The 23,937-nt window shown below is 39.9% G+C and overlaps 1 protein-coding gene and 1 non-coding gene across 2 annotated transcripts; one reads left to right on the forward strand and one right to left on the reverse strand.

The window, feature by feature from the left end:
* The first annotated feature begins 5,325 nt into the window (after positions 1 to 5,325).
* On the forward strand, positions 5,326 to 7,806 carry LOC145588750 (uncharacterized). The gene has a single exon (XM_081645357.1). The coding sequence runs from the start codon at positions 5,326 to 5,328 to the stop codon at positions 7,804 to 7,806; it is 2,481 nt and encodes an 826-aa protein (XP_081501483.1).
* Positions 5,704 to 5,810, reverse strand: LOC145590481 (small nucleolar RNA R71). The gene has a single exon (XR_014102073.1). It is a non-coding gene; the product is annotated as a small nucleolar RNA R71 (small nucleolar RNA).
* Positions 7,807 to 23,937: the final 16,131 nt, after the last annotated feature.

Raw genomic sequence — 23,937 nt, forward strand, 5'->3', positions numbered from 1 at the left:
AAATACTTCTTGAGTCGATAACCATTGACCTTAATGGAGACGAAGAATCCATCATTGAAACCTCTACAACACCACTAGGAAAGACATTTTTAACCAAGTAAGGACCGCTCCATATTGATGTGAGCTTTCCTAGAAACAACTTCATTTTCGAATTGTAGAGAAGAACTTTATCACCAACACAAAACTCTATATTCTCAATAGGCTTATCATGAGTTTCCTTGGAACGAGCTTTGTAAACACTAGCACACTCATAAGCATCAAATCGAAGCTCCTCTAGCTCATGAAGATCTAACCACCTTTTCTCCCCCGCACTTGCCAAATCAAATTTTATCTTCTTGATTTCCCACAAAGCATGATTTTCCATAGACTAGGCGGTATGAAGTGGTACCTATAGGTGTCTTGAAAGCCGTTCTACAAGCCCAAAGAGCATCATCCAACTTGTCCGACCAATCCTTCCTATTCCTTGCAACTGTCTTTTCAAGGATTAACTTGATTTGACAATTGGAAACCTCGACTTGGCCGCTTGTTTGAGGATGATATGGAAGGCCAAATCATTGATGAACTCCATGCTTTTGCAAGATCTTTTGAAAGGCATTGTGAATAAAATGAGAACCATTATCGCTTATCACCGCCTTTGAAACACCAACCCTTGGAAAAATGACCTTCTTAAACAACTTCTTTACCACCTTGTGGTCATTAGTCGGGGAAGCAATGGCCTCAACCCATTTAGACACGTAATCCACTACAACAAGAATGTATTGATTTCCAAAAGATGAAGAAAATGGTCCCATAGAATCAACTCCCCAAACATCAAATACCTCCAATTCAAGAATCGGTTGTTGAGGCATCTCATTTCTCTTGGAGATATTCAAAACTCGTTGACAACGGTCGCATGTCTTAACAAAACCCCATGAATCCTTGAAGAGATGCAGCCACCATAAACCGCTTTGAAAAATCTTGGTGGCGGTTTTAGAAACACCCATATGACCACCACTCGGATCCGAGTGGCACATCTTCAAAACACTAGGCACTTCTTCGTTTGGAACACATCACCTAAGTAAGCCATCCACTCCTCGTTTGTACAAGATGGGATCATCCCACACATAGTGTCTTGCCTCTCTCTTGAGCTTCTTTCATTGATTCTTAGAAAAGGAAGGTGGAAACTCCCCACATGCAATAAAGTTCACTAAGTCGGCGAACCATGGGAGCTCCTTTTCCCAAATAGCATATAAGAAGTCATCAAGCATCCTATCCTCAATTGGAGAACCATCATCATGAATTTGAGAATCTTCAAGACGAAATAGATGATCCACCACAACATTTTCTGCTCCTCTCTTATCACTAATCTCAATAACAAAAGTTTGAAGTTCGAGCACCTATCGAATCAACCTAGGCTTGGATTCTTTCTTGGCAAAATGGTACTTGAGAGCCGCATGATCCATGAAGATAATGGTCTTGGAACCTAACAAATAACAACGGAACTTTTCAAAAGCATGAACAATAGCTAAAAACTCCTTTTCCGTTGTGGTGTAGTTCCTTTGAGCACCATTTAGAGTCTTGGACATATAATAGATCACATATAGCTTCTTTTCCACTCTTTGACAAAAGACACCTCCAATTGCCAAAACACTAACATCTCACATCAACTTAAAAGGTAAATCCCATCTTGGGGCTTGAACAATAGGAGTAGACATTAGAGCCTTCTTCAACTTATTAAATGCCTCCAAACACTTATCATCAAATACAAACTCGGCATCCTTTTGAAGAAGATCATTGATGGGCTTTGCAATGAGCGAGAAATCCTTGATGAATCTTCTATAAAACCCGGCATGTTCTAAGAAAGATCTCACTCCTTTCACATTAACCGAAGGTGGAAGCTTCTCAATAACCTCAATTTTTGCTTTTTCCACCTCTATCCCCTTGTGAGAAATCTTATGGCCAAGGACTATGCCTTCCTCCACATAAAGTGATACTTCTCCCAATTCAAAACCAAGTTCACCTTCTCACACCTTTCCAAAAATTTCTCAAGGTTTTCAAGACATGCACCAAATGAAACACCGCCCACGGAGAAGTCATCTATAAACACTTCCATTTCCTTGATGAGCGTCGTTTATGGCACTCAAAATAATAAGATTTAGGTTCATTTTCCTTATTCTCTTTCATCATTTTCATATAATTCTCTTAGTTCTATTTGATTTTCCATTTTTATAATTCACTTTAGTTCTCGATTGGTTTTTACGAGTTTTTCATATTTTTAGTTAATAATTCATAATTTTAGTTTTAGTTTTACTTTGTTATGCTTTCTCTCTTTGTTTTATTTGTGTTTTGTAGGTGAATAATCAAGTCAATTTGCTCATTTTGGGACTGCCTTGTTCGCGGGCATCATCTTGAGTGCACTGATGATGGGGATGCTCGGGAGCGCGGAGTTTGATCAAGCAAGCGAAGGGGCCAAGGCCTAGTGCACCACGTGGCACAGTGGTGCATGCGCGCAGACCAATCTGTGCGCGCGCGCGGTTGGTCTGTGCGTGCACATGGCCTGTGCGGCCCCTTTCGCTCGATTTTTCCTATTTATAGCTTTTGACTTTATTTTTGAGGACGACTTAACTTTGTACTAGAGAGAGAATTTTTCCAGAAATAGTAGAGAGAGAAAGTGGAAAGAGAAGCTTAAGATTTACTTGCTTGTACTTGAATTTGATCTTAAATTTCAATTTGACCTTGAAATTCCTTCTTCAAGTCAATGAATGTTTGTAAGATTTCTTTCCCTTGATTTACTTTTAAATGAATATGAATTTGATTTGTTTCTTAATTTCACCATGTTGAGTGAGTAGATTAGTTGCTAGGGAGAAGGGGAAGCGTGCTTGATTAATGATTTTTGCTAGTAAATGAAGCTAAATTGATTTGAATGGTGCAATTAAATTGGTTGACATAGTTGTGCATGTGATTAATTAGACTAGGAGTGATCAACCTATAAGATTAATCTAGATTGCATTGCAAATTTCAATGACATGAACCCTTGATTTGAAAATTGCTTTAATTGATTGAATTTGATTGTGATTTTCCTAGTTAGCCATTCATAGTGAACCCTAGCTTGGCTTATAGGAGATATCCCTTGAATTCCTTTGATTGCAACTATTGTTTGTCCTTTGCAACGTTTGAATTGATTGAGTGATCCTTCAATTAGCATAATCATTGAGCTTGCATGTGGAACCTATATCCCTAGTGTTTAGTATTGAATTTCTCGATTTATCTAGTTTTCTCGATACCTTAGTTACCAAACGCATCATCCCACAATCTTCGAAGTAGCTTGACCTAGGCTATAGCTTGCACTTACTCATTCCCTTGGGTTCGACCCTTGACTTACTATATACTCGTATTAGGTTGGTCAAGTGTTTAAAAATTTTCTTTGGCTCTAGGAAAGGGTAGAGAACGACCTACATTTTTGATAAGTGTTTTATTTGTCCACTTATCATGGCTTTTTAAAACATAATTTTGTACTCTTTCCCCTACTTTAATCCCTTTTTCTAACTCCTCTTGCGCTAATTTGCATCTTTTGGCTTCCCCGTTTCTTTTTATGTGTGTGCTCGTGCTTGTAGGTATGATGAAAAATGGGCTAATAGCATAAGCATGAAGAAATACTCTTTGGAAGCAAAGTTAAGCAGGAGCGGGCGTGCAGCCTTTTAGGAGCGGGCGCTCCTACCTGAACTGCTACATTCTGCCTCAAACTGGTGCAAGAGGAGAGGGCGTGCAGAGAGCCCAGGAGCGGGCGCTCCTCCTCAATGGAGCGGGCGCTCCTCCTGTTCTGAAGCCTAATTTTTGACGGATTTTACGATGTAATCTTTGGGCATATAAATAGAACGCTTAGCTTCAGTTTTGAGGATCTTCTTTCCCCTTCTAGTTTTCTTAGGCCCTTAGTTCTTCTCAACCCTTATTTATTAGCTTAGAACTTCTCAACTCAATCATTGAAGTAGATTAATTGAAGTTTGTATTCTTCTTTTCAACATTTTCTCAACTTTGAAGCATTTTAAGTAATCTCTTTCCTCTATCTCTTGCTCTTTAATTTCAGTTTTTATTTACTTTGAATTGTTAATTTCTCTCTTGTTCTTGTTTAATTGTTGTTGCATGTCCAATCTACCTTGTTCCTACTACTCCTCTTAACTTATTAACTTAATGTTTGGATTAGAACTTGTTGTTTTGATGTCCCTCACCATGTTTAGTGAGTAGTTTCTTAGCTAGGGGTTGGGTGAAGACCCAACCAAGCCATGGGTTGATTGTTGATTGTGCTTGCATGTTCATTTTGGGTTGATGATTGATTGTTAAAGAATTGGTTAATTGCATGTGTAATTGGATGGCCACTTATTGCTCATGTATTCACTTCTATGCTTGCATTGAGAGATGAAGTCTAGTTGTGAGCCTATTCTTATATGTTTATGCTAAATTCCTCTTGATTACGGTTCCTTGTTTGAATGATGTGGTAGTCTTAGTTGCAACAATTAGGTGAGAAATCCCAATTGTTTGTGCCTTAATGCTTTCTTGGACCGATCGAAAGACAAAACCGAGTTAGTAGTCTACTTCTCATTGTTAAGACTTGGTTGGCCTATCTTGTTAGTTGAGTTTGGCTTAGGAATGCTTAGTGTTGTGGCTTCGAAAGAAGGTAACATTGAGTGCCCTCTCTATCACCCAATTTGTGTTCGTGCTTGCCTATTGATTTGATCCGTTGGTTTGGTTGGAGTCGATCCCTATTCCCCCTAGTGTTTGTCTCCATAGTAGTTATCTAATCAAAACCCCCAATTTGTGACCGAACTAGATTGCAACCGTTTCATACTCTCGGTGTACTTACCCATTCCCTGTGGATACGATCCTCTACTTACCCTAGACTTGTCTTAGGTTGGTTTAGGTAGAAATATTGTTTGGTTTTAGGATGATCGTCCAACGACCGAATATCCCACTACCAAAATGGCGCCGTTGCTGGGGAATGGCGTTAAGCATTGAGTTACTTATGAGATATGTGAGACTAGTTCATTTGTATAGCTTTATTTTTCTCTGTTTTCTTTGACTAACCTACTAATCTCCCTTCTAGTCTTCTTTGTTTATGCCCAAACGCAGCAATAGGACACTTCCTCTTGTGCCGTTGAATCTTGAGCTTGAAAAAGTAGTAAGGGAAATCGAAGAGAAAAGAGGGCGATAGCTAGGGGTGCCACATCAAGTGAGGCACAAGTGGTAGTTGAGTCCGATAATTCCAGTTCTAGTGAGTCTAGTGGAGACACCATTCCATTAGAGTCACCAAGGACAAATTCTCCAACTTCTCCACCTCTTCACCAATTTGAAATGGCCACTCCGAACAAGACTTTAAGAGAGTTTGGTGTTCCTCCTCCATATCAAGAAGCAAGTGGGATTGCTACTCCCGCTATTGAAGCAAACAACTTTGAGATAAGGCCCGCCCTTATCACCTTGATTGAGGGTCATCAATTCTCCGGGGCAAAGCATGAAGATTCCATTGCACATCTCAAGCAATTCACACGGTATTGTAGCACCGTGAAGGCAAATGGGGTGACTCCGGAGTACATTCTCTTAAGCATGTTCAAATTCTCTTTAACGGGCAAGGCAAGTGATTGGCTTGATAGATTGCCTCCAAACTCATTGAATACTTGGAATGAGGTGACTTCGGCATTCCTTGGGAGGTTCATTCCTCTTGGGAAAACGGCGGAGTTAAGGTCCAAGATTTCGAACTTTCAACAAGAGCCCGACGAATCCCTCTATGATGCTTGGGAGAGATTCAAGAGCTACCAACAACAATGCCCCCACCATGGCATGGAAGATTGGCTCTTGCTCCATGGGTTTTATAGAGGACTCTTGAGATCGGACCGCATACTCTTGGATGGAGCATCGGGAGGACCTATCATGAACAAGCCACCCACGGAGGCACTAAAGATCATTGAGGATGTAGTTCAAAACTACACCGATTGGAGCCCCGATGAGAGAAGCACTTCCAAGAAAGGAGGAAAGTATGAGGTAAATGCTATAAACATGATTAATTCAAAATTAGATGCTTTATCTTCTAAGTTTGATCAATTGCAATCCTCTTCTCTATCCCCTTCCCCACGTCATAATTCACATGCGTCTAGTTCATTGAATGAAAACATGTCAATACAAATGATGTCTTGTGATGCTTGTGGAAGTGATGATCATGTGACTTCGGAATGCTATTTGCTAAATGATGCATGTTCCCCTTCCCCTGCCATGGAACAAGTAAATGCAATCAACAATGGTCAAACCAATCCTAGGTATGACCCTTATTCCAACACCTATAATGAGGGATGGAAACATCACCCAAACTTTGGTTGGAAAGGGGGCCAAACCCAAGGAAATGGTCAAGGTCAATATAGTGGCCAAAGAAATGTTCAAAATAATCAAGGAAACTATAGGAACCAAGGTAATGGTAACTATGTGTCAAACAACCAAGTTAATCAACAAAATGACAATAGGTATCACCAAAGAGGTCAATATTCGTCTAATCATAACCCACCCGGTTTTAATGGAGGAAATAGACCTACCCTTGCTCCTATCCCTCAACCTCCTCTCCAACTTCAAGCTCCCCCTCCTAAGTCAAGTCTAGAAGCAACAATGGAAAAATTTGTTAATGCTCAAACCAAGAAAACCAATGACTTAGAGGAGTCCATTAAGCAAGTGCAAGTTCACAATAAGATGCTAGAAACTCAATTAACTCAACTAGTTAATGCACTTAAAAGCAACAATCCTAGCATCTCTTCACCTAGTCAAGAAGAACATTGTAAGGCAATCATGACTAGATGTGGGACTAGCATAGATGAAACTCCACCCATGAGCTTGCAAAAAGAGAGTGAAAATGAGGAGGCTAGAGAAGAAAAACAATGTGAGGTGTCTAAGTCAAGTGAGGATGAGATGGTTGTCATGAGTGAGTCCACCACGGTGAGCTTAACCGAAAATTGTAGTGCAATTATCAAAAACCACTCTCCCACTAAACTAAAAGACCCCGGAAGTTTCTCTATTCCTTGCTCAATTAAGAACATTTCCTTTGAAAATGCCCTATGTGATCTAGGAGCTAGTGTGAGTTTGATGCCTTTTTCGGTTTATGAGAAGCTTGGTATAGGTGGTTTGGTACCCACTAATGTCACTCTTCAACTTGCCGATGGATCCACCAAATTCCCTAAGGGTAAGGTTGAGGATGTCCCTCTCAAGGTAGGTAATTTCACCATTCCCGTTGATTTTATTGTGCTAGGAATGACGGAAGATGCCCTCACCCCTATTATCCTAGGTCGGCCTTTCTTAGCAACGGGTGGTGCAATCATTGATGTTAGGGAAGGAAAACTCACATTAAATGTGGGTGATGATGAATTTTGTCTTACCATTGACCCTAAGAGAGGATGTCCTTCCCCCATGAAAGATTGCATGACCTTAGATGCTATTAATGATAATGATTTGCATATGTTGAGAATGCTTTGTGCTACTAACCCTCTTTTCAATGTCCATGAGTCAAAGCAAGGTTTGGATAGGTTTGATGAGGTGATTTCCATGCTTGCTTACCTCAAGACTATGCTTGAAGATGGTGAGCCCGACGCTCACAAGGATGAAGAGGGTGACATCAAGGCTTCCAAGAAGAAGAGGAAGGGAAAGTCAAAGAGAAAAAGGAAGAAGGATTCAAAGAGAGATGATAAAAATGAATTTGTTGTAGGTGTTAGTCAAGAAAACAATTTGGTTTTGCCCAAGATGGCAAGTTGTAACAATGAAAACAATGGTGACAATTTGGTTTCGAACTTTATCCCACCTTGAGGATACTTTTCGAATTTGCGTCAAGCTAGTGACGTTAAAGAAGCGCTCCCGGGAGGCAACCCGAGTATTTTTGCTTTTACTATAAAAAAAAAAAAAAAAAAAAAAAAAAAAAAAAAAAAAAAAACGAGAGAGGGAGATGAAAGAGCTTAAACTAACACTTAACATTTTGAATGTTTTGTTTAGTGTTTTGTTTTGCTGTAGGTAATTTGCTCGGAGAAAGAAAATGTAAATTTGGAAACTCCAGATAGGAGCGGGCGCTCCTACCCGAGTGCACGCCCGCTCCTACTAGCAGCAAACAAAGCAGGAACTCCAGAAAATATAGGAGCGGGCGCTCCTGAAGGAGTGCACGCCCGCTCCTGTATACTCAAATTTGGGCAGGAACTCTTGAAATTATAGGAGCGGGCGCTCCTGAAGGAGTGCACGCCCGCTCCTCTATATCAAAGATCTGGCAGGAACTTCAGAAAATGTAGGAGCGGGCGCTCCTAACACCTGCACGCCCGCTCCTATACTCAGCTCTCGAAAAAAAAAAAAAATTTTAAGTTTTGAAAAAAAAAAAAAAAATGGCAGAATCGATACCAAGAAGTAGGAGCGGGCGCTCCTAATCCCTGCACGCCCGCTCCTACTATCAAAAACGAGGCAGTAAGTACCTCTAACAGCAGGAGCGGGCGCTCCTAATCCCAGCACGCCCGCTCCTAATCCCAGCCGTGTAAAAAAAGGGGGATTTCCCCTTATCTCTTTTTACCTTCTCTCATTCTCCACCTCTCATTTACCCATATTCATCTTCTCTCTCCTCTTTACCCACCTCTTTCTCACTCTAAAAACCCCATCTTCTCTACCTTCTCTCATCAAAATCATCATCAATCCTTCATTTTTTTCACTCAAAATTTACAAATTCTTACTCTCCTTCCAATTCTCTTTCTAAAAATCACAAAAATTCACAAATTTGGTCAAAAATTCGAAAACCCACAAAATCTCCATTGAAGAACAAGAGCAAGAAGGTGAAAGCTTGAAGAAGGAGGAGCAAATTTGGGTAGTCTTGGAGGATTTTAGAGCATTTTCATACTCTATTTGGTATAATCCACTTCTCTACTCAACTTTCTTTTTCAAATTTTCTTAATTATTGTTTATTTCATACAAATTGTGTAGTTGATTGCATGTTTGGTTGGAATTGAACAATTATTGATGTTTTATGGAGAATTGTTAGAGAAAATTGTGAATGATTTTTAGAATAGTTGAAATTGTGATTGAAAAACCATAAACATTGTGATTTTGTGAATGTGATTTGTGTGAAATTAGTGAAGTGAATTGTTGTTGGGATTTTTGTGTTGGAATATATTGTTGGTTGTGTTGTGGAACAGGTACATTTGGATTTTTAAAGGGGGTTTGAAGTTAAGGGTGTGTGTGGAGTTGTTTGTTGTTGAGTATTTTTCCTAATTACCTTTTTCCGAACTAAAAGAAAAAAAATGAAGAAATTCATTGGAGGGATTAAGAAAAGGAAAACAAGTGAACCTCAAACATCCTCATCCCCTTCACAACGAGAAAACCCTAACCCACCACCAACTTTAAAAATCGATAAACGATTTAAAAAGCCTTTCGATGACCTTTCCAAACGAAAAATTATTCCAACCCGATTCTTCTATCATCAACATTCAATGAGACTTCTAGGGGTCGATGAGGGAATAAGAAGAGTAGCCGGAAACTTCGGTTGGCTAGACTTCTTGGACCTTGGGGAAGAAACCTTTTCTTCCCTAACTCTTGAATTCCTATCATCGGTTTCTATGAAGCACATAAGCCTTGAGGATGAGCCATTAGAATGTGAAATAAAATTTAGAATGTTCAATGTCGAAAAAACATTAACTTTGACGAGATTGAACGAAATTTTTGAATGGCCCACCCTCAACCAAATCTATGACCCCAATGGTACTTACTTCTCAAGTTATGAGGAGCAAGTGTGGTGGAATACCATTGCGGGGTATCCCAATTTCACAACCCGGTCTAGCCATGCTAGCCACATTATCCACCCCGTCCTTCGAATCTTCATGCGAATCATGAGCTATGCTTGTTTTTCTAAACAAGACTTAGGGAAGCTAACTAAAGAGGAGATCAAATGCCTCTTTCTAGCTTCAAGATTCGAAGGAAATGTGGAAGGGAATGTGAACATGGGATACTTGTTCATCAAGAGATGTATTGAAATAAGAGAAAGTGGAGAGATGAGCGGAGAGATTAGATGCGGGGGAATGATTTCAATTATCGCGAGGAAGTTAGGGTTTGGGTCTTTTCTAGACCAAATGACCCCGGTCCAAGGCTCTAACATGCTTGATCTTAAGGCACTTAGTGATATGAAGTTCCTTAGTGAAATTCCGGGCCGAAATCTTCGCTATAGTTGGAAGGTCAATGGGGCGCATTATTGCACTCTCCCAAATCCGGCGGTTAATAACTCGGTGGGGGACACGTGGCAAGTGCCAAGTGATCAACTCCCACGAGGTATGGCCGGTGGTGGCGAGAATGTACCCATACCCCGTCGTATGAGTACATCCTCCATTCCCCGATCTAGGGTAGATGGTTCCTCTTCCTCCTCTTCTCTCTTTGATGTGGAAAATGCTTTCAACCAATTAAATCTAACCAATCAAAGACTTCTTGAACAAAATGAGTACCAAAGTTTTGTAGCGGAGAGAAGCTACCAACATCAAGTTGAGAGGGGAGACTTTCTCCCTTACCTCAACTATCCCAACCGTCCCGTTCAAGAAGGGCCGGTAGCGGGTTGGAACGATGGCCAACCCACCTACCCTTTTTGGCAAGGCCCGCGTAGTTCAATTGGGGAGCTTCGCTCCTTTCCCCCTTATGACTACACACAACCCGGGGGAAGTGATTATAGGGGCGACCCTAGCTATTACTATGTCCCCGAGGTTAGTGGAGATAGTTCATCTTCGGAGGTGCTCGATCCCCCCCTAAGGGGGCATTACGGGTTTCCACCCGGCTATGATGGTGGTTGGGGTGAGCAAGGTATGCCGGACTTTGGCCATTACCGCACTTGCCCCAACTATGATCTACCTCCTTATGTAGACGCCCCGACCACTTCTAGTGATGTAGATATTAACTACAATTATCACTATTCGCCGGGACGCCGACATAGTTAGATGGTCTAGGCATTCTAGTCACCGTTTCATTGCCCCTTTTCACTTCTTGGGACACCGAGGACGGTGCCAATCCCAAGCTTGGGGGAGGTTACTTCATTGCCTATTTTGTTTCATTGAAACGGTGACCAAATGTCTAGCTTGGGGGAGTATTTAGGCCTTGCATAGAGTTGGGATTTGTTGTTGCTAGTTTTGTTGCTTAATTTGATTATGCTCCGTTTGTCTCGATTGGTTAGTTAATGGTTGAATGTTTGCATTTTGATGAGCTTGGTTTGGTTTATGTGCTTCATTTTCGATGATGATATTTGTTGATGAGCCTCCTCTCCTTCCCAAAAATCCAAAACCCAAAAATCCAAAGCCCTTAATCCAAATTCTTTAGTTAGTTTCTCCTTCCTTCCTCTTCTCCTTCCCTCTCCTAATCTTCTTTAGCTAGTTCCTCCTCCCTTAATCCAAATTCTTTAGCTAGTACCTCTTTCCCCTCCTCTAAAAAAAAAAAAAAAAAAAAAAAAAAAAAATTGTGTTTCCTTTAATTAGTTTAGACTTTGTATATATTATCTTTGCTTGTAGTCATTTGGCTTGATGATTCGACTAGTGTCTTTGATGGTAAAATGAATTCAAGTGAGCTTGTGATATAATTGTCCTAGTTTTGCAAATGACGGTTTATTTATGAATTGTGGAATGATTGTTTAACTCGTATGTGTATGATCCACTCATAATAGTCCTTGTTTGCTTTGCTACTAATCACTACTCTTTTATCACCTTGTATATAAGAGACACTACTACATCAAGATCAATGGTAACTCCTTCCCTTCTTTTCTTGTTTATATTTTCCTTTTAGTCCCTTTACCCTTTTTTTTTTATTAAAAAAAAAAAAAAAAAAAAAAAAAAACATTTTTGCTTTTAGAATAGTCCTCAATGATGATATTGGATTGCATGTGATGGATATTTGCTTTCTTTTGGTAATAAAATTTCGAGTATGGTTTAGATGCCCTTGGTTGAACATAGAATTGGCTAGTTTAGGCTAGTGTGAGAATAACCTTACCGAATGTACGAAACCAAAAGTCTAGGATTGTGGTAAGAAGGTGTCGCCCATATCGAAGGAATTTGAACCCCGAAAGGTAGTAATTGATCCCACATTGTTCCCAAAAGTGAGGTTGTAATATTTTTCAAGCCTACTACATTTTGAATGAGTGGCAAGGATCCTCTTTGATTTAGTACCTAGATCGAGAACTTGAGTCTTAACTCCCAAGATCGCGGCCTAAACTACTCTTAGTGATCATGAAGATTGTTATGTATTGTTCATTCGCACAAAGTTAAGGCATGTCATTCTTGTTTCATTAGTTCAATATCTAAGTTGTTATAAATAATAGTTTGTGATGTAAATGCCAAGTTTGAAAAAAAAAAAAAAAAAAAAAAAAAGAGAAAAAGAAAAAAAAAAAAAAATAGAGAAAGAAAGAAAGAAAAAGAAGTGATGAATAGCCACCACCCTAGCAATTAAACAAGCTTGGGGGTGCATTTTTGTTTCAAGTTTATTCATAGTTTGTAATTTGGGTCAAAGTTAGAAACCTCTTTAGGTTTGCTCTTAGTGTTATATATCTTAGCTTGACTTTAATTGCAAAGCACTTCTAGTTTTCTCTATGCCTTAACTTTGTGCCGTAATCCTTGAGTCTTGTAATGTTAGTAGAGTAGTTGAAGCCATAGTCGGTGGAGGGAGTTGGTTCACAAGCATATGGAGAGGGTACTTATCATTGAGATGTCAAGTGTTCTAAACCTTCTTTTGTTTATTTTTCTTCCGGCTCCTTCGAGGAGTCATGAGACACTACCATTAGGGGGAATTTGAACTTTGTGTTGGGGACGCGGTAAGATTGGTTGAATGGACCAAAGTTGAGTACATTCGGGAAGGTTAGCTAGGCCTTGGCTAGTCATGACCGTGGTTGATCTTAGGCATATACCTCATACTCGAGTTTTTATTGCTTAAGGATTCTTTTATCTTTACATGTGCTTTTCTTTGAGCGGACTAATCTATTGGTTTCTTTTGCGCCAAGTGAATTGCTTAGGGACAAGCAATTGGCTAGCTTGGGGGAATTTGATAAGTGTTTTATTTGTCCACTTATCATGGCTTTTTAAAACACAATTTTGTACTCTTTCCCCTACTTTAATCCCTTTTTCTAACTCCTCTTGCGCTAATTTGCATCTTTTGGCTTCCCCGTTTCTTTTTATGTGTGTGCTCGTGCTTGTAGGTATGATGAAAAATGGGCTAATAGCATAAGCATGAAGAAATACTCTTTGGAAGCAAAGTTAAGCAGGAGCGGGCGTGCAGCCTTTTAGGAGCGGGCGCTCCTACCTGAACTGCTACATTCTGCCTCAAACTGGTGCAAGAGGAGAGGGCGTGCAGAGAGCCCAGGAGCGGGCGCTCCACACCCAGGAGCGGGCGCTCCACACCCAGGAGCGGGCGCTCCTCCTCAATGGAGCGGACGCTCCTCCTGTTCTGAAGCCTAATTTTTGACGGATTTTACGATGTAATCTTTGGGCATATAAATAGAACGCTTAGCTTCAGTTTTGAGGATCTTCTTTCCCCTTCTAGTTTTCTTAGGCCCTTAGTTCTTCTCAACCCTTATTTATTAGCTTAGAACTTCTCAACTCAATCATTGAAGTAGATTAATTGAAGTTTGTATTCTTCTTTTCAACATTTTCTCAACTTTGAAGCATTTTAAGTAATCTCTTTCCTCTATCTCTTGCTCTTTAATTTCAGTTTTTATTTACTTTGAATTGTTAATTTCTCTCTTGTTCTTGTTTAATTGTTGTTGCATGTCCAATCTACCTTGTTCCTACTACTCCTCTTAACTTATTAACTTAATGTTTGGATTAGAACTTGTTGTTTTGATGTCCCTCACCATGTTTAGTGAGTAGTTTCTTAGCTAGGGGTTGGGTGAAGACCCAACCAAGCCATGGGTTGATTGTTGATTGTGCTTGCATGTTCATTTTGGGTTGATGATTGATTGTTAAAGAATTGGTTAATTGCATGTGTAATTGGATGGCCACTTATTGCTCATGTATTCACTTCTATGCTTGCATTGAGAGATGAAGTCTAGTTGTGAGCCTATTCTTATATGTTTATGCTAAATTCCTCTTGATTACGGTTCCTTGTTTGAATGATGTGGTAGTCTTAGTTGCAACAATTAGGTGAGAAATCCCAATTGTTTGTGCCTTAATGCTTTCTTGGACCGATCGAAAGACAAAACCGAGTTAGTAGTCTACTTCTCATTGTTAAGACTTGGTTGGCCTATCTTGTTAGTTGAGTTTGGCTTAGGAATGCTTAGTGTTGTGGCTTCGAAAGAAGGTAACATTGAGTGCCCTCTCTATCACCCAATTTGTGTTCGTGCTTGCCTATTGATTTGATCCGTTGGTTTGGTTGGAGTCGATCCCTATTCCCCCCTAGTGTTTGTCTCCATAGTAGTTATCTAATCAAAACCCCCAATTTGTGACCGAACTAGATTGCAACCGTTTCATACTCTCGGTGTACTTACCCATTCCCTGTGGATACGATCCTCTACTTACCCTAGACTTGTCTTAGGTTGGTTTAGGTAGAAATATTGTTTGGTTTTAGGATGATCGTCCAACGACCGAATATCCCACTACCAATTTTCCTCGTGTCATTCCTCCTCCAACATATCTCCAAATATACTCATCATGCATCTTTGAAATGTTGTGGGAGCATTACAAAGGCCAAACGACATTCTTCTATAAGCAAATGTTCCATATGGACAAGGGAAGGTCGTTTTCTCTTGGTCGTCTAGGTGGATAGGGATTTGGAAAAATCCCGAATAACCATCAAGAAAACAATAGAACTTGTGCCTCGTTAGTCTCTCAAGCATTTGATCAATGAAAGGAAGGGGGAATTGATCTTTCTTCGTGGACGTGTTTAGACGTCTATAGTCTATACACATCCTCCATCCCGTGACCGTCCTCGTCGGAATGAGCTCACCTTTCTCATTCTCGACGATGGTCATGCCTCCTTTATTTGGGACAACATGAACGGGAGAGACCCACCTAGAACTTGAGATGGGGTATATAATTCCCGCATCCAAAAGTTTGGTGATCTCTTTCTTCACTACCTCTCCCATTTTAGGGTGTAGCTTTCATTGTCTCTCAATAGAAGGTAGAGCACCCTCCTCAAGGGTTATGTGATGTGTACATAAAGCGAGGCTTATACCTTTGAGGTCATCAATGGTATAACCCATAGCACCTTGGTGCTTTCTCAAGACATCACACAACTCTTGAGCTTGGCACTCACTCAAAGAAGAGCTAACAATCACGGAATAGGTGGAGTTAGGTCCCAAGAATTCATGCCATAAACGCAGCCCAGCATGCCATAAAGCTAACTCCTTAGGTATGCCAAGAATAGGAGTTGTACTTCATCAGATGCCATGCTGCTGTGCCAGTGTTAGCAAACGCAGCCCAGCATGCCATGCTGCTAGCTGGGTGCGTTGTGCTTGGCGCGCTAGGAGCAACGGCCTAGCACAGCTGCCCCGCACACAAGCACAGTAGGCCACGCACGTACATGCGGGCTACTTCTGCTATGTGCGTGGCTTGGTACATGCTAGTTATGTGCTCTAAGCACATTTTTCCCCTAGCACTCGGTTTTCTCGAGGCATTCCAATGCCAGGGGTATTTTGGTAAATTGTTGATTAATTTAGTGATTTTACCGTCTCGTCTTTAATAAATTTGACTCGACTTACGACGCTCCAAGTTCAATTTTTGACGTCTAAATATTAATTACTTGAGCAACTCATTAATTCCTTCCGAATTAATTTGTCGTGTTGGATCGTTAGTTGCTTAGGTGTAACCTGAAGGGTTTAGTCAAGATTAAGCTGTAATATTAACTATACATTAATATTACTGATCGGAAGCGGCCTCCGCCTAGGCATTCTGATCACTTGACCTTACTGAATAATTAGCTTTCTCATAATTCTGAACCCTTTACCGGAATAATACACTGGTTCGAAGGACACCATTCCTGTCGATCTCCCACTTTTCCTTACGGACAAGTGCGCTTTTAGTGTATAGCCTTTTTCCCATGTCGCTTAATGTCTCTTCATGAACTATAAGGTAAGATTTATTTGTCATCCTTATTACGTCCAGAAGTGTTTCTCGATATCCGAGTCCGACTGTCAACAAACAGATGATTTCTAAAATCCATCCGAGCATGGCCATGCATTTTCACAGTCTCGCTCTTCGAGGGGCCTTGTAAACAACAAAGATATCTTCCCTATTATTAGTAGGGGGAAATTCTCAGTCTTGTAATGTAGCTTCTCTTACTAAGAGGACCTAGCCGCTTGAGTGTTGCCATTATAATCTCTATGTACGGCAGACGTTTGACTAACATCAAAACGGACTAGTGCTCAAACAAGAGAACTCACAATACTCATGGTCGAGGAAAGAGGTTTCGATAGCCATAATGAGAAGTATACTTATGACGATTTTTAAATCTCTTAAAGTATTCTCATAGGTCGATCCAGTATGGTTCTAAACCAATACCTGTGCAAATGATTCATGACAATCATGTCCTTGTAGCACAAGAAATAGAAAACGGACTGATAAAATTGCATGAAATTTAAATTACTCCAAAGCCTAAATAGTTCATCTTAATGTCTTACATTAAAATGTTCAAAATTAATTAAAACACTAAAAAGGGAAATCAAATCCGATCTCCAACGTGCTTGATTTCCATTGCCTCAACGTGCTTGTTGTACTTCACTTGAGGCAAAGGTTTAGTAAGTGGATCGGCAACATTGTCATCCGTTCCAACTTTGCGAATTCTGATTTCACCCTCTTATTTCCATTCTCTTATCATGTGAAATCGCCGCTTGACTTGACCTTCTGATGTTCCCTTAGCTCTCTGGCCTGAGCAATAGCTCCATTGTTGTCATAATAGAGGGCTATTGGACCCTTGATAAAGGGTACAACATCAAGTTCACCAACGAACTTATGAATCAAAATAGCCTCCTTAGCCGCTTCAGCAGCTGCAAAGTATTCGGCTTCAGTTGTAGAATCTGCAGTTGTGCTTTGCTTGGCACTCTTCCAACTAAACGCTCCTCCACTTAGACAGAACACATATCCAGATTGTGATTTGAAATCGTCTCTGTCTGTCTGGAAGCTTGCGTCGGTATAACCTTCAACAACTAATTCTTCTGTGGCACCATATACTAGGAATTTATCCTTGTTCCTTTTCAGGTGCTTTAGGATATTCTTGGCCGCAGTCCAATGCGCACTCTCCTGGGTCTGATTGGTATCGGCTCGTAGTACTCAAGGCAAACGATACATCTGGCCTAGTACATATCATGGCATACATGATCGATCCAATTAGCAAATCATATGGAATCTGATTCATCCTTTCTCGCTCATCAGGTGTGTTTGGACACTGCTTCTTGCTCAGGGTTATGCCATGTGACATGGGAAGGTGACCTCGATCTCTTGTCCTCTTGCATGTTGAATCATGCCAGTACCTTATCAATATAAGTACTCTAGCTCAATCCAATCATCCTTTATATTCTATCCCTATAGATCTTGATACCCAATATGTACTGAGCGTCTCCAAAGTCTTTCATTGAAAAGCATTTTCCAAGCCAGGTCTTTACAGACTCCAACATCGGAATGTTGTTTCCAATGAGGAATATGTCATCGACATATAAGACTAAGAAGGCGATGTCACTCCCACTGACCTTTTTGTAAACACAAGATTCATCTGGATTCTTGATAAAACCAAACTTACTAATGGCTTCACCGAATCGCAGATTCCAACTTCTACTAGCTTACTTTAGCCCGTAGATGGACATTTTAAGTTTACACACTTTCCCAGCATTGTTTTGGTCGACAAAACCTTCAGGCTGTGTCATGTACACAGTTTCTTCCATGAGGAAGGAGGTTTTGACGTCCATTTGCCATATTTCATAGTTGTAATATGCAGCAATCGCTAGGAGGATCCGAACGGATTTAAGCATCGCGAACAGAGAAAAGGTTTCATCGTAATCAATACCATGAATTTTCCTGTAACCTTTTTCTACCAATCTAGCTTTGTAAATGAATACATTTCCATATTTGTCGGTTTTAAATTTGAAAATTCACTTACATTTGATGGGTGTGTAACCATGGGGTAAGTCAACCAAGTCCTGGACTTGATTTTCAAACATGGAATCCATTTCAAATCTCATGGCCTCTTGCCTTTTAGCAGAGTTGATGCTCGCCATCGCTTGCTTGTAGGTTGCCGATTCATCTCCATCCATCACCAGGATGTCCTGATTCTTGGTTAATACAATACTAAGTTACCTATCAGGCTGAGACCTCGGCCTCTACGACCTACGCAGGGTAACGGACTGAGCATTTACATTGTCGGTTTGACTTTGCACATTTTGACTAGCGTCAACAGATGCTGTTTGAACACTTTGACTGTCAATTTGATATTATTGCTCGTCCTCTCGAACTTCATTGAGTTCGATTTTCCTCCCACATATCATTTTAGAAAGGTGCTCCTTCTCCAAAAAGACACCTTCGCGAGCAACAAACACTTTGTTCTCGGATTTATTGTAGAAGTAATACCCTTTGGTTTCTTTTGGGTAGCCCACAAAGTAAACCTTGTCAGATTTGGGATGAAGTTTGTTAGAAATCAATTTCTTGACATATGCTTCGCATCCCCATATCTTTAGAAAAGACAACCTAGGAGGTTTCTTCGTCCATAACTCGTATGAAGTCTTTTCTATAGCTTTTGATGGAGCACGATTCAGTGTTAATGCCGCAGTTAGAAGTGCGTGTCCCCAGAAAGAGATAGGAAGATCATTAAGACCCATTGTTGATCGTACCATGTCCAACAAGGTTCGATTTCTCCTTTCGGATACTCCGTTCCATTGAGGAGTTCATGGAAGTGTCAATTATGAAAGTATACCTTTTTCTTTCAGATGGTCATCGAATTCTTGGATCAAGTATTCACCACCTCGATCTGATCAAAGGGCTTTGATTTTCTTGCCAAGCTGATTTTCAACTTCACTCTGAAATTCTTTGAACTTTTCAAACGATTCAGATTTATGCAATATACGGTAGACATAGCCATATCTACTATAGTCGTCTGTGAAGGTGATAAAATATCGGTGTCCGTTTCTTGTGGTGGAGCTCATTGGTCCACATACATCGGTGTGTATTAGGCCCAACAAGTCACCTTCCCTTTCTCCCAACTTGGAGAATGGCTGCTTAATCATCTTGCCTAATAAACATCCTTCGCAATTCTCAAATGATTGCAAATCGAATCAGTCAAGAACACCTTCCTGTACAAGTTTCTTGATGTGTTTGATGTTAATGTGGCCAAGACGACAATGCCACAAGTACGTTTGATTTGAATCCATGGTCTTAGCTTTCTTCGCGGTATTATTTACATTATAAACTTGTTTGTCTAAAGAAAGCACATAAAGACCATTTTAGAAATGTGCAATACCATATAAAACATTATCGAGATAAAACGAATATTCATTGTCTTTTACTCGAAACTCAAAACCTTTAGCGTCTAACGCCGAGATTGAAATAATGTTTTTGGTAATTTTGGGAACATAAAAATAGTTTTCAAGTTCAAAAACAAGCCCCGAGGGCAAAGACAAAATGAGAGTTTCTACGGATACGGCTGCAATTCTGGCTTCATTGCCGACCCGGAGTTCAACCTCTCCCTTCGCTAGCTTCCTAATGTTCCTTAGTCCCTGAGAATTGGAAAAAAGGTGTGAGCCACATCCGGTATCTAATACCCATGATGTTGAGCTAGTGAAGTTTAAGTGTATAACGAATATACCTGATCTAGAAGCAACGGTTTTGTTCTTCTTATCTTCCTTGAATTTGAGGCAATCTCTCTTCCAATGTCCTTTCTTCTAGCAATAGAAGCATTCGGAATCAGATTTAGAAGATACTACCTTCTTTTCTTTGTTATCCTTTGTAGCCTTTGACTTAGGCGGAAAGGTCTTCTTCTTACCCTTCCCCTTAAAGCCTTTCTTCTTCTTGCCTGAGAATTTGAACGGCTTGCCCTTTTTTATCATGAGCATATCATGCTTCCCTTCATCCTTGAGCGTTTGCTCGGCTTGCTTCAACATACCATGAAGCCCGGTGAGGGTTTTCTCCATGCTATTCATGTTATAGTTCATCTTGAACTGATCATAGCCTTTGTGCAGCGAGTGGAGAATGATGTCAATTGCCATCTCGGTTGAATACCCCGCGTTAAGCCTTCCCATGTTTTCAAATAATCTTTTTATTTTGAGTACATGTGGGCTGACTGGCTCTCCTTTCTTGAGCTTGATCTCAAGAATCTGCCAGTAGGTTTCAAACCTTTCAGTTCGGGCCTACTCTTGGAACATGTTCTGCGGCTCAGAAATGATCTCAAAAGATGTCTCCTTCTCAAAGAATGTCTTTTGAAGCTCGGGAGACATTGTGGCCAACATGATGCATTTGACATCCCGATTGGCAATTTGCCATCGGTTTAGGGCAGCCTGTGTCACCTTCTCATTGGGAGTCTCGGGCATTTCCTCATCAAGGACATATTCCTTTGGCCCACTCAACTTCTCCTTGTCGAGAATTGAGCGCAACGAGAATTGGTTGTTTAAGTTATTTGCAGACATCGTTCTACAATTAAAAGAATTTGAAATGAAAAACCATTCATAATACTTAAATAAGATTGAAATCATGCATTTTTAATCAAACTTATTTAAACGTCTTATTCACACATTAAATTGTCCCCATTTGGTGAGAGTAAGTCGATTCCAAGATCCAAATAAACAATGAGTAGTTAAGCATTCTTTGGCTTGTCTTAACACTCAATATTCTAAGGTAAGAAACTCTTTGCTAATGGCTCCAAGCCACTCGTGGTTGGATAAATCGTCACATCTAATGCTCTCTCAACAATTTATCCACTTTGCCACTACATGTTAGGACTTCATCACTCATATCATTGAGTATAACCAAAACCAACTTGCATACCCGGTATGCCTTAAGTATCCTAGGGAATAATAGTGATGCCTCGCTTTGGTGTAGCCCATCACTACTTTCAATAGCTCAATAAGTGTTGTTTTGGAATCGCAATTTTACTCAATATTTTAGGGACCTAGGGTTTCTATGTTGGTTAATTTAAGTGAACTTAATTAATCATCGCAACATTCGAAATCCTAAACATGCATCTAACATATCATTCATATATATATATATATATATAATCATAAGTATATATCGAAAACATAAACAATGATGCATTTGACAACTAGCATGACCCCTTGACTCTTCAAGTCTTCAAGGGTCGTCTTTTGCAATTTCATGGATTCGTCTTCCAAGAACCTCCGTCTTCAAGGCATAAACAAAATTATGAAAATACTAGTATATACGATTAGGACTAATCTAAATATTAAGGTACAAAAATACTCAACGGTTCCCAGACCGTATTTAGATTTTACAAAAATACGAGACGGAACGCAGTCTGTATTTTCTATCCTAATTGGGCCCCACTAGTTGCCATTTTGATAAAACATGTGGGAGAATATACATTCCATTCATCCATTCACTATTTGTGACTGGCCCATGCATTTTACAACAATAAACAAGTAACAATGCACAAACACACGTAAACTAGTAAGTAATTTAGGTCGTTAATCCGATTAACACGCCTAATCAAAACTAGTCAAAGTTGTTTAACCGATTATGTAATTTAGTGCAATTAAAATTGAAGCTCCCACTAAATTTCGCATCCATCTTAATTAATCCAATTAATTAAGCCGGTAAACCCAAAATTTTGCCAAAAAATAAAATTTTGCCAATGCTGCTCAAAACTAAGGCCTAGCCTCAAAAATTTAATTAAAATAATAAAACGACAAAATAAGCAAACACGTAGCCAATCGCATGCAAGTGGTTCGCGCACCTAGACTAGCTAGGGCGCACCATTGCTAGCCAAGGGTGCCTAGAACCCCTTGGGCAATGAGGCTTGGTGCGTGCTCCCGCACCACCCCACGTAGCACTAGCTACGCCGAGCCTAGTAGCGTTTGCTACGGGTTGCAAGGTGCAAGGCAGCACGCACAAGGATGCTTGCCCCTTCGCAACGCACCAAAATGCGCACACACACATAGCTCACACTCCCTGAAACACGCATGCACGCACACATAGCCCAACTGGCCTACGCACAGCGCATGCGCACAGCAGTACGCACAGCTAGCAGCTTGCTGCTGCTGCGTTGCTCTGGCTGCGGCTTGCTAGCTAGCTGGGTTTGCCATGCTGCTAGCAGGCAGCAGTCACGCTAGGGGTGTATGGCGCGCACCAAGCACACCAATCCCTTGGCAACCACATGTGGGCTGCTAGGCAGCTTGGCTGGCCGAGGGTGTGGGGCCTTGGTGTGCATGCCACACTCTCGGGATTTAACCTGAAAATTTTGTGTGACTTAATTATTAATTCCAAAATAATTTTAGAATTGATTCAATGAGAAAAAAAATGAAAAATTATTACAAGTAAAACTTAAATAAAAAATCATCAAAGTGCGCACAACCAAAATTATTCCCAAGAACCATTCTTTAATAAAATTGGTTTAACTTGGTGCAATGAAATAAATAAGGGCAATTACTCACTATTAATTTAATTAATTTAAATTAATCATGAGATTTTGACAAAATAAAGGGGAGTTGGAATTTTGAAACATAAAATTCAAATAAAGATTCCAACTTTAACTTGTGAATCCTTGAAAAATTATATCTTCCAATATGAAGATAAATGAAATTTCTATTACAAGATTCAAACTTTATGATTCCAATCAACTTAATACATGATTAAATAAAAAATTCAACCAAAATTTCATGGAATTTAGTAACTCAAAGTTCCAACCAGTTAAAACAATTAAAGATTGTATCTTTAGTACTTAGAAGCCTCAAAGAATAAACTTTTCACACTTAATGCAATGGATTTGCAATTATGTGAAAATTTTAACCAATCTTTCAAGCACCAATTACTACCAAGTAACCATGCTTAAAGTGGTCAAAAATTGCAGAAACATTAAGGAATGAACTATATACATAATCACCATAAATATGCCATTAAGATTCAAGGTTAGAAAGACTTAAAATTTTTCGTCAAAATAAAAAATCTATTGAAAAAGGCAATTCTGGTCAGATTTTGGCCTAAAACACAATTCTTTAAGGGTGAAAACATTTCCATAACGCCTTTTCCATCCAAAAATCACTATTTTTTGGCAAAAATCTGAGTTCGGGGCCAAAATCAGCTTTAAAACGGGATTAAAATTAATAAAACCGAGCTACTAATCTAATTAGCAACATAAAACCAAAAAAATTAAATCCATAAAACCACCTTGAAAATTATGATTATAAAAATAAAATGAGCAAGGCTCCGATACCGTTGTTGGGTTTTGATGAGTCCGACTCATCGCGAAAATAAAACCCGAGCCAAGACCAAACTCACAATTAATATAATCAAAAGACATAATTAACAAGAATTAAGAAAAGACGAAATTACCTTTAAAGCGTGCTTCGCTCGTCTACCGAGCTCTTACTTGAGAAAGCTTTAAGTCTCGCAACGGGCGAAAACCTCCTACGGTATCCATCCGCAACACGACCCAGACTAGGTCTATTACTTGGAGGTTAACCAAGTCCGACCAAACTACTCGAGTAATTATGAGTTTAAAGGTTTTTTCTCATGTGTAAATGCCTTTTCTAACTCTTACACAAGTGAGTTTTCCCATACCCCAAGTTGGGTATTTATAGGGAAACTCATGAGTGAAATCCTCTTTCCCATCAATGCGGGAGAGTTGGTAAAATCAATATTCTCCTTTTATTTTTAAATTAAAAATAAAATTAAATAGCCAAAGGAGGGGTTAGGTAAGGACCACAAGGGAAAGGCGAGGGACCAAACTTGATCCCCAAGCTCTCCCCATAACCGGCGAGACTTACAAACCTAAATACGAGTATGGAGGTAAGTCAAGGGTCGT

The sequence above is a fragment of the Chenopodium album genome, chromosome 17, assembly GCF_948465745.1.
Source record: "Chenopodium album chromosome 17, dcCheAlbu1.1, whole genome shotgun sequence".
In the NCBI taxonomy this organism is placed as follows: domain Eukaryota; kingdom Viridiplantae; phylum Streptophyta; class Magnoliopsida; order Caryophyllales; family Amaranthaceae; genus Chenopodium; species Chenopodium album.